The 18,364-nt window shown below is 45.7% G+C and overlaps 1 protein-coding gene across 5 annotated transcripts in view; it reads right to left on the reverse strand.

The window, feature by feature from the left end:
* Positions 1-497: 497 nt before the first annotated feature.
* Positions 498-18,364, reverse strand: part of LOC137093785 (ubiquitin carboxyl-terminal hydrolase 9X-like) — a 69,284-nt gene continuing 51,417 nt past the window's right edge. For all 5 annotated transcript variants that reach the window (XM_067458648.1, XM_067458650.1, XM_067458651.1 and 2 more), the window contains 11 exons: positions 15,941-16,688; positions 13,444-13,567; positions 12,310-12,535; positions 10,131-10,260; positions 9,859-10,044; positions 8,790-9,010; positions 8,487-8,575; positions 7,027-7,183; positions 6,225-6,437; positions 1,783-1,878; positions 498-1,224 (listed from right to left, as the gene is read on the reverse strand). In XM_067458648.1, coding sequence (XP_067314749.1) covers positions 1,099-1,224; positions 1,783-1,878; positions 6,225-6,437; positions 7,027-7,183; positions 8,487-8,575; positions 8,790-9,010; positions 9,859-10,044; positions 10,131-10,260; positions 12,310-12,535; positions 13,444-13,567; positions 15,941-16,688 — 2,316 coding nt within the window. In that variant the 3' untranslated portion in view covers positions 498-1,098. The remainder of the gene's footprint in view (positions 1,225-1,782; positions 1,879-6,224; positions 6,438-7,026; positions 7,184-8,486; positions 8,576-8,789; positions 9,011-9,858; positions 10,045-10,130; positions 10,261-12,309; positions 12,536-13,443; positions 13,568-15,940; positions 16,689-18,364) is intronic.

An 18,364-nucleotide genomic window follows, 5' to 3' on the forward strand; every position in this document is an offset into this window, starting at 1 on the left:
CAGTGAGAGTGTGTGAGAGAGTGTGTGACAGAGTGTGTGAGAAATGTGAACTCATGTAGTCTGAGAGAACAGGACCACAGAGGAAAGTGATGTCACAGCACAAACACGCATGTTCTCAGTCATGATATGAAGTGTGTGTGTCATGAAGTGTGTGTGTGTCAGTGTGAGCACATGATGCTTTAAAGAGACAGACGGGCTAATCAAAGACCGTTTATTATCCAGTTCTGATGGAGGACGTCTTCCATGCACAGCTTCAGATCCACACACACACACACACACACACACACACACACACACACGCGCGCACCAACACACACGCACAACCCGGAGAGATAACACACAGCAGATGGGAAAAGTCATTCCGAAGGACTGGAAATGTGGGTGAAGTGTGTGTGAAGCTCGGAGAGTCTCCGGGTCAGCAGCCAATCAGGACTCAGCGTGCAGTGGCTATTTACAAGACGTGCCATCAGAAAGCCAATCAGAAGTCAAGCTTGCGGTTCAATGTTTAATTAATTTATTGTTTCTAGTGCAGCTTCTGTTATTACACGTCTGTGCAGGAGAAGGTCTCGCAGAACTCTGTACAGTAAATATCCTCTGAAAAATAACAACTCAAGGACGACGCCTTTCCATTCACACACTCAAACGCTTTCTGCTCAAGTTCAACAAAACACCCTCTGAAGAAAACGAGTCAAGATGGCCGACATTTGGCATTCAGACCACAGGACGAGCCACGCGGAATCTGCTCGGATACAGTGTGGTTCTGTGTTCTCATTGGACAGGGCAGAGGAAGAGGGAGGAGCCATGAGATTCAGAGACGAGTTATTACATGTGCCGCTCCGTACAGGCCAAAGGCTTCCCGATGGATGAAGAAAACAATCAGGATTGGGATCCATGAGCTCGCCCTCACACACGCTTCCCTTCACTCTGCCGTGTGTGTGTGTGTGTGTGTGTGTTATAGATGATCATGATGATGGAGGGTGTCCCAGGGTTCAGCAGTCTGCACACCATCAGCACTCCTGCGGTTCACACGTGTGTGTGTGTGTGTGTGTGGCAGAGCGGGAAGGTCCTCTGGGGTGCGGCGCGATGCCTGAGCCGCCGCTACTCTTTACTCTGGGCTGGAGGCGTTTCTTCGGTTCCGTCCCAGCTCTGGGCCGCACGCGGCGGATTATTCATGTGCTGAGCGGCCGGACCGGTGTAGGGCTGACCATGAGGGAGATTATTGGGCTGAGAGAGAGAGAGAGAGAGAGAGAGAGAGAGAGAGAGAGAGAGAGAGAGAGAGAGAGAGAGAGAGAGAGAGAGAGAGAATAAGTTATTCTGAAGCAATATTCTCACCAGAGTTCAATCAGAATATTGACATTTTAAATCTGCATATTTGCGGCATTTTTCCCCTTATCTTATTAAATATGGGCTATGCTTCAGGTTTCATTTTATATTGTTACATTTGATCAATGATCAATACATTAAATTAAAATAAGACACTATAGGGCTGTTAGATTAGTATTTTTGAATAAACAAAAATGTTGAGAAGTATTTTAAACTAAACCACCAATAGGTGGCAGCAGGTGAGTCTGAGTGAGTCGATTCATCCAAACACGTGTGTGTGTGTGTTTGTGTGTGTGTGTGTGTGTGATGGGTAGGTTTAGGGGCAGTGTGTGTGTGTGTGTGTGTGTGTGTGTGATGGGTAGGTTTAGGGGCAGGGGCAGGGGCAGTGTAAAGGTATAGTCCCCATATGTCACAAAAACAAATATGTGTGTGTGTGTGTGTGTGTGTGTGTGAGGTCACCTGCTGGTACTGCGACCCCGGAGCGGGCGGATACAGGGCTGTGTCTTCCGGCGGAGTCGAGTCCTGCTCATCCGGAGCTTCCTGATCATCCGGCTCCTGAACACACACACACACCAGGGGTCAAGGGTCAGCACACATCAAATCAGGGCTGCACGATACTGGACACAACTGACGTTATTAATAACTACCGTATTTCCTCAAATAAAAGCCTGTAGTCGATTAAACGCCAGCCTCTGATAGTGGGTGGGGGCACGGTCAGCACGAACAAATAAAGGCCGGTCTCAAATAAAGGGCGGTCTCAAATAAAGGGCGGTCTCAAATAAAGGGCGGTCTCAAATAAAGGCCGGTCTCAAATAAAGGCCGATGGAAAGGTGTGGATAATCTCCCAAAATGCCTTTCATTTAATGTGCATTTAAAGCTGCCCTAGAATGATTTGAATCAATATGTTAAATTGTTCTCTGATATCTACACAGAGGGTGTATGGCTTATTTAAGGGCAAAAATTGTCCAGATACAGTTTTACAGGTCCATTTAAAACCCTATTAATTGTCCCTAGGATGTAATGCTCTGTTTTTGCCTTATTTGGAAGAGTCATGAATATTAATGTTGAGCTCTGCTCTGATTGGCTTATTTCAGCAGCTCAGCAGTTCAGTGAAGCGACTCGTGAGTCCTGACAGAACACAGACCGACTGAACGACACTTTAAGCAGAACATCTCAAATGGAGATTGATAAAACGCAGCCTACTTGCACTTATTTTTCCGTGGTGTTTTTGATTAACGAGATTTACATAAGAAGGAGGAGACAATGGTGTTTGAGACTCACATACGGAGATGTCCATGTACTGAACTGTTATTATTTCACTATGGCAAGGTTAATTACATTTTTCATTCTAGGGCACCTTTAAGTTCACCGTAAAGTTCAGTAGGGCTGTGTCTGACCGACATCACGATGGAGCGAAACCATCCTGACGCCAGTCTCGCCACTGCGACACACACTAATCCTCTTCTATAGTTAACCTAGAAACTTTGCAGGGATTGCTCTGCTAATTAAATTGAGAATATAACGGATGCATGTGCCATTATAATTAGGCTACTGTAGTCTATGAGAGATGCGCCGTCTGAAAACACCGTGTCAGGCAGGCTACAAATATCGATCTTCACAGTGCGTCTCAATTTGCTCCCTAGTTCAGTAGTCAGGTCAATGATCAGGGAGTCAGCCCATTGACTAATGTCCTGATCACTGACCTGACTACTTAACTAGGGAGCAGATTAAAGGGGGTCGCACACCGGACGTGAAGCGATAATAGCCCTGCCCCGTGTCACAGCGCGAACTGTCCTATGAATACTCCGACTTCGTTTAACATACCCAGTGGCATTAGATAAAGTCTCCACCACAATAATTGTCAGAAGACGCTTCATGGCGAGCAGGGTAAAAATGTCCTGCGGCCGCCTCATTCCTCAAACTACACACCTGCTAACTTCGCCATGAACACTCCGACCTTGGGAAACATTGTTCCCACCACCCTCTACATTGGCCAAAGGACCATCTACATTGGCCAAAGGACCATCTACATTGGCCAAAGGACCCTCTACATTGGCCAAAGGACCATCTACATTGGCCAAAGGACCCTCTACATTGCCCAAAGGACCATCTACATTGGCCAAAGGACCATCTACATTGCCCAAAGGACCATCTACATTGCCCAAAGGACCATCTACATTGGCCAAAGGACCATCTACATTGCCCAAAGGACCATCTACATTGGCCAAAGGACCATCTACACTGGCCAAAGGACCATCTACATTGCCCAAAGGACCCTCTACATTGCCCAAAGGACCATCTACATTGGCCAAAGGACCATCTACATTGCCCAAAGGACCATCTACATTGCCCAAAGGACCATCTACATTGGCCAAAGGACCCTCTACATTGGCCAAAGGACCCTCTACATTGCCCAAAGACCATCTACATTGGCCAAAGGACCCTCTACATTGGCCAAAGGACCCTCTACATTGCCCAAAGACCATCTACATTGGCCAAATGACCCTCTACATTGGCCAAAGGACCCTCTACATTGGCCAAAGACCATCTACATTGGCCAAAGGACCATCTACATTGGCCAAAGGACCCTCTACATTGGCCAAAGGACCCTCTACATTGGCCAAAGGACCCTCTACATTGGCCAAAGGACCATCTACATTGCCCAAAGGACCATCTACATTGGCCAAAGGACCATCTACACTGGCCAAAGGACCCTCTACATTGGCCAAAGACCATCTACATTGGCCAAAGGACCATCTACATTGGCCAAAGACCATCACATTGGCCAAAGGACCATCTACATTGGCCAAAGACCATCACATTGGCCAAAGGACCCTCTACATTGGCCAAAGGACCATCTACATTGGCCAAAGGACCCTCTACATTGGCCAAAGGACCCTCTACATTGGCCAAAGGACCATCTACATTGCCCAAAGGACCATCTACATTGCCCAAAGGACCATCTACATTGGCCAAAGGACCCTCTACATTGGCCAAAGGACCCTCTACATTGCCCAAAGACCATCTACATTGGCCAAAGGACCCTCTACATTGGCCAAAGGACCCTCTACATTGCCCAAAGACCATCTACATTGGCCAAAGGACCCTCTACATTGGCCAAAGGACCCTCTACATTGGCCAAAGACCATCTACATTGGCCAAAGGACCATCTACATTGGCCAAAGGACCCTCTACATTGGCCAAAGGACCCTCTACATTGGCCAAAGGACCCTCTACATTGGCCAAAGGACCATCTACATTGCCCAAAGGACCATCTACATTGGCCAAAGGACCATCTACACTGGCCAAAGGACCCTCTACATTGGCCAAAGACCATCTACATTGGCCAAAGGACCATCTACATTGGCCAAAGACCATCACATTGGCCAAAGGACCATCTACATTGGCCAAAGACCATCACATTGGCCAAAGGACCCTCTACATTGGCCAAAGGACCATCTACATTGGCCAAAGGACCATCTACATTGGCCAAAGGACCCTCTACATTGGCCAAAGGACCCTCTACATTGGCCAAAGGACCCTCTACATTGGCCAAAGGACCATCTACATTGCCCAAAGGACCATCTACATTGGCCAAAGGACCATCTACACTGGCCAAAGGACCCTCTACATTGGCCAAAGGACCATCTACATTGGCCAAAGACCATCTACATTGGGCAAAGGACCATCTACATTGGCCAAAGGACCATCTACACTGGCCAAAGGACCCTCTACATTGGCCAAAGGACCATCTACATTGGCCAAAGACCATCACATTGGCCAAAGGACCATCTACATTGCCCAAAGGACCATCTACATTAGCCAAAGGACCCTCTACATTGGCCAAAGGATCATCTACATTGGCCAAAGACCATCTACATTGGCCAAAGGACCATCTACATTGGCCAAAGGACCATCTACATTGGCCAAAGGACCATCTACATTGGCCAAAGGACCATCTGCATTGGCCAAAGACCATCTACATTGGCCAAAGGACCATCTACATTGGCCAAAGGACCATCTACATTGGCCAAAGACCATCTACATTGGCCAAAGGACCCTCTACATTGGCCAAAGGACCCTCTACATTGGCCAAAGGACCATCTACATTGGCCAAAGGACCATCTACATTGGCCAAAGGACCATCTACATTGGCCAAAGACCATCTACATTGGCCAAAGGACCCTCTATATTGGCCAAAGGACCATCTACATTGGCCAAAGACCATCTATATTGGCCAAAGGACCATCTACATTGGCCAAAGGACCCTCTACATTGGCCAAAGACCATCTACATTGGCCAAAGGACCATCTACATTGGCCAAAGGACCATCTACATTGGCCAAAGGACCCTCTACATTGGCCAAAGGACCCTCTACATTGGGCAAAAACCATCTACATTGGCCAAAGACCATCTACATTGGCCAAAGGACCCTCTACATTGGCCAAAGGACCCTCTACATTGACCAAAGGACCCTCTACATTGGCCAAAGGACCCTCTACATTGGCCAAAGGACCATCTACATTGGCCAAAGGACCCTCTACATTGGCCAAAGGACCCTCTACATTGGCCAAAGGACCATCTACATTGGCCAAAGGACCCTCTACATTGGCCAAAGGACCATCTAGACCATCTACATTGGCCAAAGGACCCTCTACATTGGCCAAAGGACCCTCTACATTGACCAAAGACCATCTACACTGGCCAAAGGATCCTCTACATCGGGCAATTGTCCAAACTTTCGGCCAGTACTGTACATGTTGGATGTACTGGGGGTCAGCAGATAAACATCACCGTCTCATTTCTGTATGAACTAACCCTTTGAGATAGCTGGTTAAATCAGCTCTAAAGGCTTTGTAAATAAGATTGCAGTGGTGAGGTTTGAGAGGCTCTTTCTTCACCTCTTCAGGGCAGAGTTCGCAGGCCTTGGCCAGGGTCATGCGTGCGCTGTGGGAACGCTCCAGGAAGTACCCGTTGGAGGTCTCGTTGCTCTGGACCGGCGGAGACCAGCTGCTGTAGCTGTACTGAGGGTTAGCGGTGTACGGCCGGCGCTCCAGCTCATCTCCCAGCCACTCCACAGCCCAGCTCCACTTCCTCTTCAGGTCCCCGTTACTCTGACCACACACACACACACACACACACACACACACACACACACACACACACACACACACACACACACACACACACACACACACACACACACACGTTTTAAAGGGTTAGTTCAGCCAACAATGAAATGTCTGTCATTAACTCCTCTCCCTAATGTCGCTCCACACCCGCAAGACCTCCGTTCATCTTCACACACAGTTTAAGATATTTTATATTTAGTCCGAGATACTTTTTGTTCTTGTTTCCAGTCCAAATATCTAAACATTCTTAAATCAATATGCATTTACTAATAAATGAATGAATAAGTAAATATGCACATATGTAAATTAATAAACAGATAACAGATCAACCAGATCAATCAGATTATTTTTCTCACCCCATTGGCAGATCATTTTGCCTGTTTTAAGCAAAAACTCACTTCATTTTGATTTTATTCTTAAGAAAAAAAGGAAAAATATCTGATGTCGTTTCACTGATCTAGTAAATGCATCTTGATTCAAGAATATTTAGATATTTAGACTGGAAACAAGAATAAAATACTAAATAAGAAGCGCATGTTTTGCAGCGTTCCTGAAGCAGTCGATGGCTCACCTGCAGGATCTGATAGGCCACGGAGCAGTTGCTGAACAGCGCCACCATGCACTTAATGCACTGATAGGCCCGCTTCTGGTAATGGTTCTTGGAGCGCTGGATGGTGTCGAAGAGCCCGTCTCGGTCATCAGGAATGCCCTTCAGGACATTATGGATCCTGCAGAGAAGGACAGCGGCAGGAATGAGGATCTTCAGATGAGCACCAATACTGAGATTATTCTCCCAAGAATGAAGATGAGCCCATGATTAACCCATCATAGGAGTGTGTGACGGGCATCTCTCAGACACACACAATCAGAGTTGTAATAATACATGTCCAAGCTTTATAATGGCAGTGGATGGAGGATTATATGTTTAAGCCCCATAAAAGTGCCTCTATCCATCATAAAAGTGCATCCATCCACCACTGGGCAGTTTTACAGATATGAAGTTGACCAGCTTATGAACCTTGCGCTGATAAGGCATAAGGTGTGTGTGTGTCCTGTGGGCTGTAGTAGAGGTCTTCACAGGTCAAAAAAATTGTACCCGAACCCCAAGAGACCCGCAATGTTCCACACAGAACCGGCCCGGACCCGTCTACTATTTCAAAAGCTGGACCCGGACTTGTGCAGATCTGAGAAATGCCAAAAAATATAGTACCCGGAACCGACGTGGACCCGTCTATTATTTGATAGCTGGAACCGAACCCGGCGGGAACACACAGACCGACTGGACCCGACTATCTCATAATCCACTATAAACTGCTCTTAACAAGGCAATAAACAAGCTGCGAAAAATACCCGTCTCAGCCTAACGATACAGCCGGCGTCTCCCTTCCTTGCACCCGATTGTGATGTATTACAATATTCCTCTGTAAATGTTCCAAGCATGCTTCATTCACTCATCATTTCAGCTGTAAGCGTCCACATTATGTCATGGTGACGGATTTACAGCAGGGCATTTCGAACCCGCATATAATAACTGACTGTTTGCCCTTTTGATCCAATAACGATTGCTCATTCAGTGCCACGGCCGCTGACGTTAGCAATATTTATTTGCCATAATCTGCCGCGTCTGACTACGAAAACTTTAAAGCTTCGGCTGACTCTCAAACAGGACGGTTCATTCACATTATTTTTACAGTCACGGCGGAAGCTCGGGTTGCCATAGAAACACGCCGCGCTTGAGACTGCACTCGCGCGTCAGCTGGAGCACCTGAAATATGAGCTTTCCTACGCAATTTGAGCATCACAGAAAACATTTATGTGACCGTTCACCTGAGGTCTTGTTGCTGATTTGAAATTCAGGTTCACATCTTAAAATCAAATTAAATAGAGTAAAGATAATGCGTATTTGGCGTGCTGTCCAGGGGAGGGCTCAGGGCTTAGAATTTTTAGCCCGAACCCAGAGTATCCCTCGGATCCCTGGTCCTCGGGTCGCCCCGTGAAGACCTCTAGGCTGCAGTCATTGCTCAGACTCACCTGTGTGTCTGCCACGAGTCCTCGATCAGCAGGATCTGCAGCAAGAGATCCAGGTAAGGCCTCAACTCATAGGTGTAGGAATACGCCACCTGAAGAACATGCAGAAGGAGTGGCATCAGGACACACACACACTCACACACTCACACACACTCTCACACACCTGCCAGAGCAGCTCGCTGAGGAACTGAGGGTTCTCCCAGCAGCAGAAGCTCAGCAGCTTCACCGTCTCTCTCTCTCTCTCTCTCTCTCTCTCTCTCTCTCTCTCTCTCACACAGACACACACACACACACACACACACACACCTGCCAGAGCAGCTCGCTGAGGACGGTGGAGGAGAACTGAGGGTTCTCCCAGCAGCAGAAGCGCAGCAGCTTCACCGTCTCCTCAGAGCTGCTGCAGTCCTCGATGATCTTCTTCACGTAGCTGGAGCGCACAAACAGCACCTCCGCCACCAGCTGCTGCAGAGGCATGATGGGAACCGCCAGGCCTGGGTCGCCGTACGGGTTGGCCAGCGCTGGGTTACCTGTGGGAGAAGAGCGGCCAATCAGCACTGAAGGCCTTCGCTTCATGAAACTCACCGCCACAATTCTCAGTATAATATTAAACCACTCGGTACGGCAGTCACGGTTCAATACGCGCTTGTGAATTGCGCCGGTTTTGCATTTAATTAATTTTTTCTATAACCACGGTAACCGCTCATTTTGGATCGACCCACGCATCATCGGGTGCGTTTAGATGCACGTTCTTAAGCCGATCATGCCTAATAAGCCGACAGTGATCATGGTCATGTAACCGCGGTAACCCGTTTTCTCTTATCGGATTAAGGTCATATACGGCGTGAGCATTAACCGCTCGACTCAGGGAGTTGTTTGCCTCTTACCTCGATTTTGCGCTGCATGTAAACGCATTAACCTGCTTTCTGTCAGCTTATTGAAGAGCGCATGTGTGAAAGGAGACAAAAACACAAACTTACAGCAGATTTAAACGCATCCAGACAGAGCGAGCGAGCGTTTCGCATGAGATAAGGACATATATCACAAACGCAGAGCATTATAAAGATGTGTTCTCATCTCAGTCAGCAGAAGTAGAAGAGGTTCAGTCAGAACGCTGCATGAGGGATAATATGAGCCGGAAAGAAAAGCATTTTTTGCAGTAAAACATTTGGAAAACTCCGAGTCAAATATGGATATTATTGTTTGACATCACTACATGGAAATAACCCAGTTTATTAATAAAGTCATGTAAACGCGGTTTCCTTGTGCTGTCAGTTTACTGGTTTGCACGTAACGGGGAAAACTGGTTATTAATAAGCTGATATTTGCGAGTAATCTGCTCATCGGTGTGCATGTAAACGCGCTCACGGAAACCCACCGTTAATGGAGGACTGCATGCGTGCGGTGACGTCGCAGCAGCGCAGAAGCTGAGACACCACGCTGTAGAGTTTGCCCAGCTCTGCATACTGGTACTTTATGGGCGGCCCAGGACCCTCATCCAACGCCACTAGCATAAACGTGGACGGCACGCTTAGCTTTAGCAGCTGCGTCTTCTCTGCCAGACCTGCAACACACACACACACACACGGCTTCTCAGTTCCACGCTCTTGTGAAGGCTCATGGGAAACCCAGATCAGGAGCGGACCTCACCCAGGTTAGCGTACATGACGAAGAGGTTGAAGTACTGCTGAAGATGGCGGCCATGTTCCGACACTTCCCGCCTCAGTAAGTTCAGCACGGCCCGCAGTAGGTGGTCACTCAGGGTCATGGGGTCACAGGCCTGTTCACAAGGACAAACCTATGGCTATTTTCATACTGAGAAACTATATTTGGTTTAACGTTCTCTCTGGGTTAAACCCGGCACTAGTAACACATGCCTAAGGGACGCTGCAAAAAATGCTCTTCTTACTCAGTAATCTTGTCTTGTTTCCAGTCTAAATATCTAAATGTTCTTAAATTAAGATGCATTTACTAGATCAGTAAAACGAAAAAAAATATTTTTCCTTGTTTTTTTGAAAATAAAATCAAAATGAAGTGAATTGAATTTTTGCTTAAAACAGGCAAAATGATCTGCCAATGGGGTGAGAAAAATAATCTTGTTTCCGTCCCAAACTAAAAATATAGATCTTTTTTTCCTCCCCAAAATAAGATTAATATAGAGAATTTAGAATTTAAGAATTTTTAGATATTTGGACTGGAAACAAGAAAAAAACACTATATAAGAAGAGCATGTTTTGCAGTGGATAAAGGATCTTAACAAGGAGAACACGCTGGTGGATCTTCTCATATTAAAAGCTTGAGTGTCGTCGTGTAATGGCCTTTTCGGCAACTGCTATAAACAATCTGGTCCCAATGGTTTGAAAAACGATAAAAACATCTCCCAACATTGGGACTAATTTCATGGAGTCAGACCCCTCTGCGTGTCTTTTGTTAAAGTGCCTCATTGTGCTCTTTCAGATACACTCACCTAAAGGATTATTAGGAACAGCTGTTCAATTTCTCATTAATGCGATTATCTAATCAGCCAATCCCATGGCAGTTCTTCAGTGCATTTAGGGGTGTGGTCCTGGTCAAGACAATCTCCTGAACTCCAAACTGAATGTCAGAATGGGAAAGAAAGGGGATTTAAGCCGTTTTGAGTGTGGCATGGTTGTTGGTGCCAGACGGGCCGGTCTGAGTATTTCACAATCTGCTCAGTTACTGGGATTTACACACACAACCATTTCTAGGGTTTACAAAGAATGGTGTGAAAAGGGAAGAGCATCCAGTCTGCAGCAGTCCTGTGGGAGAAAATGCCTTGTTGATGCTCGAGGTCAGAGGAGAATGGGCCGACTGATTCAAGCTGATAGAAGAGCAACTTTGACTGAAATAACCACTCGTTACAACCGAGGTATGCAGCAAAGCATTGGTGAAGCCACAACACACACAACCTTGAGGCGGATGGGCTACACCAGCAGAAGACCCCACCGGGGACCACTCATCTCCACTACACATAGGAAAAAGAGGCGACAATTTGCACGAGCTCACCAAAATTGGCCAGTTGAAGACTGGAGAAATGTTGCCTGGTCTGATGAGTCTCGATTTCTGCTGAGACATTCAGATGGTAGAGTCAGAATTTGGCGTAAACAGAATGAGAACATGGATCCATCATGCCTTGTTCCCACTGTGCAGGCTGGTGGTGGTGGTGTAATGGTGTGGGGGATGTTTTCTTGGCACACTTTAGGCCCCTTAGTGCCAATTGGGCATCGTTTAAATGCCACGGCCTACCTGAGCATTGTTTCTGACCATGTCCATCCCTTTATGACCACCATGTGCCCATCCTTTGATGGCTACTTCCAGCAGGATAATGCACCATGTCACAAAGCTCCAATCATTTCAGATTGGTTTCTTGAACATGCCAATGAGTTGACTGAACTAAAATGGCCGCCACAGTCCCCAGATCTCAACCCAATAGAGCATCTTTGGGATGTGGTGGAACGGGAGCTTCGTGCCCTGGATGTGCATCCCACAAATCTCCATCAACTGCAAGATGCTCTCCTATCAATATGGGCCGACATTTCTAAAGAATGCTTTCAGCAGCTTGTTGATCAATGCCACGGAGAATTAAGGTAGTTCTGAAGGAGAAAGGGTCAAACACAGGATTAGTGTGTGTTCCTAATAATCCTTTAGGGGAGTGTGTGTGTAATAGAGCTGTGAATCCAGAAGCTCTGAACTGAACGAGTCGTCAGTAATTCAGTCTCACATGTAGTTAATTTGTGTTGGAAAAGCACACAGAGGTTTAGCCGAATGACTGGTTGAGGTCAGAGGTCGTGCTGTGGTGGTTTCTCACCTGTGTGGATGCGGCGGGCGAGCTGACCGGAGCTGGACATGGCCCGTCCTGCAGGGAGAAGTGTGCGATGAAAACCACCAGCTTGGCAAAAGCGCCGCGGACCTCGGCACTCGGACACTCCAGCAGGTACTCCGAGAACCGCGTGGGGAAGGCAAACAGCACATTGTGTGCAAACCAGCTGCGCACGTTCTTGCTGTAACGCAACAGGATACACAAGGCATCATACCTGAAACAGGAGAGAGTCATTAGCGTCGCAATTTACTCCAGTCCTGTACTGAAGTTCACTGTTTGAGTATCTGTGCTTTACTGGAGTATTATTTTTTCTGTAATCTTCTGACTTTAACTTCACTCCATCTGAAAGACAAATATCGTCCTCTTTACTCCACTACATTTCTATCAAGGTCCTCGAAGTGGAAAGTCGTTTCTGTCGCCGCTTTGAAAGTCAGTGAGGATTTTTTTCTTCTTTAAAAGGTGTTTGGGTTTTAGCAGAAAGCCTTTCAGGAATCACTCTTGTAGAGTCTCGTGAAGTTCAATGATTTCACAGCATTTATTAAACACTGATTTATAGTTTAGAGCAAAATGGAAGAAGACGGATGTCCAAATGCTCATTTAGTGGAGTATTGACATAAACAAAGTTGATTCTGTCTTCAGTGAAGGTGAACAGTGTGAGAATATCAGATGTGTATCAGTGTATTGGATCCGTGCATTCGGCCTTAAAGTGACAGCAGCTTTGTAACTTTTGTGTGCATAAGCAGCCAATGAAACGTTTAACTGGCAAGGCTTTTAAACGCAGCAGATAATGAGCTTTGGTGATTGTGAATAACTCTAGTGCTGTGAGTATAACTCTCTGACTGCAGCGTTTCAAGTGCGGCTAAACTCCGCTTAACTTTAGTGCACATGATGGAGATTTGCTCATATCAGCGCGTAGACTCAAACAGCCGACATAAACTAAAGAAATATTTCAAACTGAGAGAAATAGAAATATTTAATTAAATGCAAAACCGACGCAATTCACAAGCGCGTATTGAGCCGTGACTGCCGTACCAAACGGTTTAATATTATAGTGAGAATTGTGGCATCTCTAGTGTTCTTTGGACCGGTATTTAAAGCAGCTGATGCACAGCTAAAGCTCACCAGTCACTAGCAGGGCCTCGGACGGCTTTCTTTGTGTGGAAGCCGGTGCTAAAGAGAAACCTGGCAGCGAGCTGAACACTGATCATGGCGATCTCCTCAGCTTCTGGCAAAAGGTGATCCTGACCTGAAGGACCAGAGAAGAGCACAGCATCTTAAAGGGAGAGTTCACCCAAACACGAAAATGCTGTCATCATTTACTCTCCCTCATGTTGTTCCAAACCTGTACACTGCAAAAAATGCTCTTCTCGCGCAGTAATCTTGTCTTGTTTCCAGTCTAAAGGTCTAACAATTCTTAAATCAAGAGGCATTTACTAGATCAGTAAAACGACATTAGTTTCCTTGTTTTCTTAAAAATAAAATCAAAGAGTTTTTGCTTAAAACAGGCAAAATGATCTGCCAATGGGGTGAGAAATATAATCTTATTTCTGATTAAAATCTGGTTTCTTGTTTTCGTCCCAAACAGAAATAAGATTATTTTTCTCACCCCATTGGCAGATCATTTTGCCTGTTTTAAGCAAAAACTCTTTGATTTTATTTTTAAGAAAACAAGGAAACTAATGTCGTTTTACTGATCTAGTAAATGCCTCTTGATTTAAGAATATTTTGATATTTTGACTGGAAACAGGAAAAAAATACAAAATAAGAAGCGCATTTTTTGCAGTGTGTGAGTTTCTTTGTTCTGCCGAACACAAAGACAGATATTTGGAAGAATGTTTGTAACAAAGCAGAGAGAACAAACATATTTTTCCCTATTATGGTTGCTCTCTCTGCTGTCTTACAAACATTCTTTCAAATATCTGTCTTTGTGTTCGGCAGAACAAAGAAACTCACACAGGTTTGGAAAACATGAGGGAGAGTAAATGATGACAGAATTTTCATTTTTGGGTGAACTATCCCTTTAAAGTCAATAGTGTGATTAATTCCTCCTGTGGTTGGCCAGCCGTCAGACCTCCGCTCATCTTCACACACAGATGAAGATATTAGTGTTGAAATCCGATGGCTCAGAAAGGCCTTCATTGACCATGATTCGATTCACTGACTGATAACGGTTCGAATCTTGAATCGATTCACTGACTCATAACAGTTCGAATCATGATTCGATTCACTGAATCATAACGGTTCGAAGCTTTGTTCTGAAATCGGCCATCACTATATAAGTCGTTATTTAGTGTTTTTGCGCACTAACTCTATTCTGGCCTCTTCATCAATGATTGTAGAGCCGCTGTAGTGAGATGGGCTTTGTAACGACGTCTTTAGTGCCTTTATGGGTCTTGAGAGAGGAAATGACATTGGTGTCAATGAAGGCCTTTCTGAGCCATCGGATTTCAACACTAATATCTTCATCTGTGTGTGAAGTAGGGCTGTGTATTGCCAAGAATCTGGCGATACAATACGTATCACGATACAGGGGTTACGATACGATATATTGTAATATATTGCGATATTGTAAGAGAGGCAATATATAGCGATATTTCTTTTTTTTTATAATTTAAAAGAATAAAGAACACAACTATATGCCTAAAACACGAGACAAAGTATTTTATTTAATTAATACAGTATAATTTATATCACTAATCACTATTTTGTGCAATCTGAGTAAAGTAAAATGTAAAGTGACTGCAGGATTCTTTATGTGTAAATGTTTTAAAGGTCCACAGTATAGCAGTGGCTATTTAACAACAGAAAGTGCAGTCCATTTCATGACTGAATGACTGTTTGTTATATATTTAATAACGTTAAGCTATTTTCTATAAAGCAGTCTATTGTATAAAGTGCTATTTCAAGTAACGTTACTGAGCTGCAGAGCTGGTCATCATATCCGCTATGATCTTTCGTTCTCCTGCCACCGCTGTCAGTTTTGGTGTGTGTTTATTTTGTTACTGAGAGGAAAGCGTGCGGGACATTCAATCGAAACGCTTCTCAGCAGCGCGGGTGACGTCAGGATGTTAAGCGAGCTCTCTGTTTCAATGTGTTTCCCGAGTATTCGATTATAACTTGGCCTATTTTGCAAACAAAATGATTCTTGTCGATTTCCTTAGTGGCTTCTTTTTAGCTAAAGCCAACATGAGTCCACACTTCAGCTCTGTGTACTGCAGGAGCGGGATAATGCTATCGTCTTGAGAGCTGGGTTTGCTAATGTAAACACTAGTGATTCACACACTCTTACCTCGCGCTTCTCCGGCTACGCGTCCGTTATACGTTCTGAGATAACACTGCCATCTAGTGGTTGGGTGTTATACAGTCTGTGGTTTAAACCGAACACAAAGCCACGAATCTTGGTAATAAATAAATATCGATAAAGTGTTTTTGAGAATCGATACAGTATCGCCAAACATAATATCGCGATATTCACGTGTATCGATATTTTCTTACACCCCTAGTGTGAAGATGAGCGGAGGTCTGACGGCTGGCCAACCACAGGAGGAATTAATCACACAATTATAATTTCTGGCTGAACTAACGCTTTAACACATCAGAGCATGCAAGGCGAGCTCACCTGGCGGAGGGTTCAGGTAGACGCTGTTACAGGTGAGCAGCTTCTTGATGAACTGGAAGTATTCGGGGCTGTACTGCATGCGGCTGTGCATGAACTGCACGTTCTGCTTGCGGACGCTGGCCTCGATGGCGGAGGGCATTTTGGGCTGGCTGGGCCGCGGCGCTAGCGTGAGTTCGCTAATGTGCTTCAGCAGCTCGCTGTCCTCCATGCGCTCGTAGAACAGGATGTAGGCGTTCCACCATCGCTTCTGCCGCCTGTACGACATGCGCTTCATCATGTGGTCGAAAACCTCGCCCATGTATTCTCCACCAAAACATTGGTTCTTCATCTCCTCGTCATCGTCCATCTTACACTCCGTTACGTCTCCGTCGTCAAACTTATACCAGCGGTCCTTCTGCGCGTCTCCGGCGTTCCCGTGCCGCTGGACGATATAGGAGTAATAATGTCCGCCGCTGGCCTGCCCAGAATGCACCAGAACGCCCACGAGGCGATATCGGGAGCTTCCGCTGGGATCCGGATCCGCCGGCGAATCCTCCGGGATAACCTGGCTCTCCAGCGGGACCTCGTCCCCCTCCAGCTTCGCCACGCCCGCCACCGTATACGGCTCCATGTCCAGCTCACGAGGGAACTCGAAGTAATCGTTGAACTTAATGGCACACTCGCGCTCCCAATCGTAATCGAAGCGCTTGAGCTGGATGGCCAACACCGGCGGGAGCTTCTTTATGAGGAGACGCTTCACCGTATCCACCTGAACCAAAACACAGGACAACCAAAGGTGTGCACTCTACACAACATCTGCACAAAAGGCTCCTCCTACTCATTTTGTCTCATTTCCAGTCTAAATATCTAACAATTCTTAAATCAAGATGCATTTACTAGATCAGTAAAACTTAATTTGTCCTTGTTTTCCTAAAAATAAAATCTAAATTTAGCCTGTGTTGGGGCCCAAATTATTTAGGCTATATATTAATGACCTCTGTGAGGAATCAAAGATTTCACGGTTTGTTCTTTTTGCAGACGATACAATTTTTTTGTATCAGTGAAGAATTTAAAAATATTAATGAAAACTATTGAACAAGAATTGGTCATAATTCAGAAATGGTTTAATAAAAATAAATTGTCATTAAACTTAAGTTAAACAAAATTTATGCTGTTTACAAATAAAAATGTCCTGATAATGTTCGTTTGACTTTAAATGGAAACTATTGAAAGAGTGTCAGAATTTAAGTTTTTGGGAGTACTCATTGATGAAAAGTTTAAATGGAAGTCACACATAGCTTGTAAGTAACATTTGTAAAAACATTGCCGTCTTGAGCAAAGTAAAGTTTATGTTAAATTATGAGGCAATGAGAATCCTATATTGCTCCTTTATTTTGCCACATTTTATGTATTGTTTAGAGGTATGGGGAAACTCTTACTTCACTAATTTCATGCCTTTGTTTATTTTGCAAAAAAGGGTTATAAGGGTTATACTATCCTGAGTATCGGATCAGAGCCGATACCTATGCTGAGTATCGGATCAGAGCCGATACCTATCCTGAGTATCGAATGGCAGCCGATACCTATCCGGAATATCGGATCGGAGCCGATTCCTATCCTGAGTATCGGATCGGAGCCGATACCTATCCTGAGTATCGGATGGCAGCCGATACCTATCCGGAGTATCGGATCGGAGCCGATTCCTATCCTGAGTATCGGATGGCAGCCGATACCTATCCTGAGTATCGAATGGCAGCCGATACCTATCCTGAGTATCGGATCGGAGCCGATTCCTATCCTGAGTATCGGATCGGAGCCGATACCTATCCTGAGTATCGGATCGGAGCCGATACCTATCCTGAGTATCGAATGGCAGCCGATACCTATCCTGAGTATCGAATGGCAGCCGATACCTATCCGGAGTATCGGATCGGAGCCGATACCTATCCTGAGTATCGAATGGCAGCCGATACCTATCCTGAGTATCGGATCGGAGCCGATTCCTATCCTGAGTATCGGATCGGAGCCGATACCTATCCTGAGTATCGAATGGCAGCCGATACCTATCCTGAGTATCGAATGGCAGCCGATACCTATCCTGAGTATCGGATCGGAGCCGATACCTATCCTGAGTATCGAATGGCAGCCGATACCTATCCTGAGTATCGGATCGGAGCCGATTCCTATCCTGAGTATCGGATCGGAGCCGATACCTATCCTGAGTATCGGATCGGAGCCGATACCTATCCGGAGTATCGGATCGGAGCCGATACCTATCCGGAGTATCGGATCGGAGCCGATTCCTATCCTGAGTATCGAATGGCAGCCGATACCTATCCTGAGTATCGGATCGGAGCCGATTCCTATCCTGAGTATCGAATGGCAGCCGATACCTATCCTGAGTATCGGATCGGAGCCGATACCTATCCTGAGTATCGGATCGGA

The sequence above is a fragment of the Pseudorasbora parva genome, chromosome 12, assembly GCF_024679245.1.
Source record: "Pseudorasbora parva isolate DD20220531a chromosome 12, ASM2467924v1, whole genome shotgun sequence".
Classification (NCBI taxonomy): domain Eukaryota; kingdom Metazoa; phylum Chordata; class Actinopteri; order Cypriniformes; family Gobionidae; genus Pseudorasbora; species Pseudorasbora parva.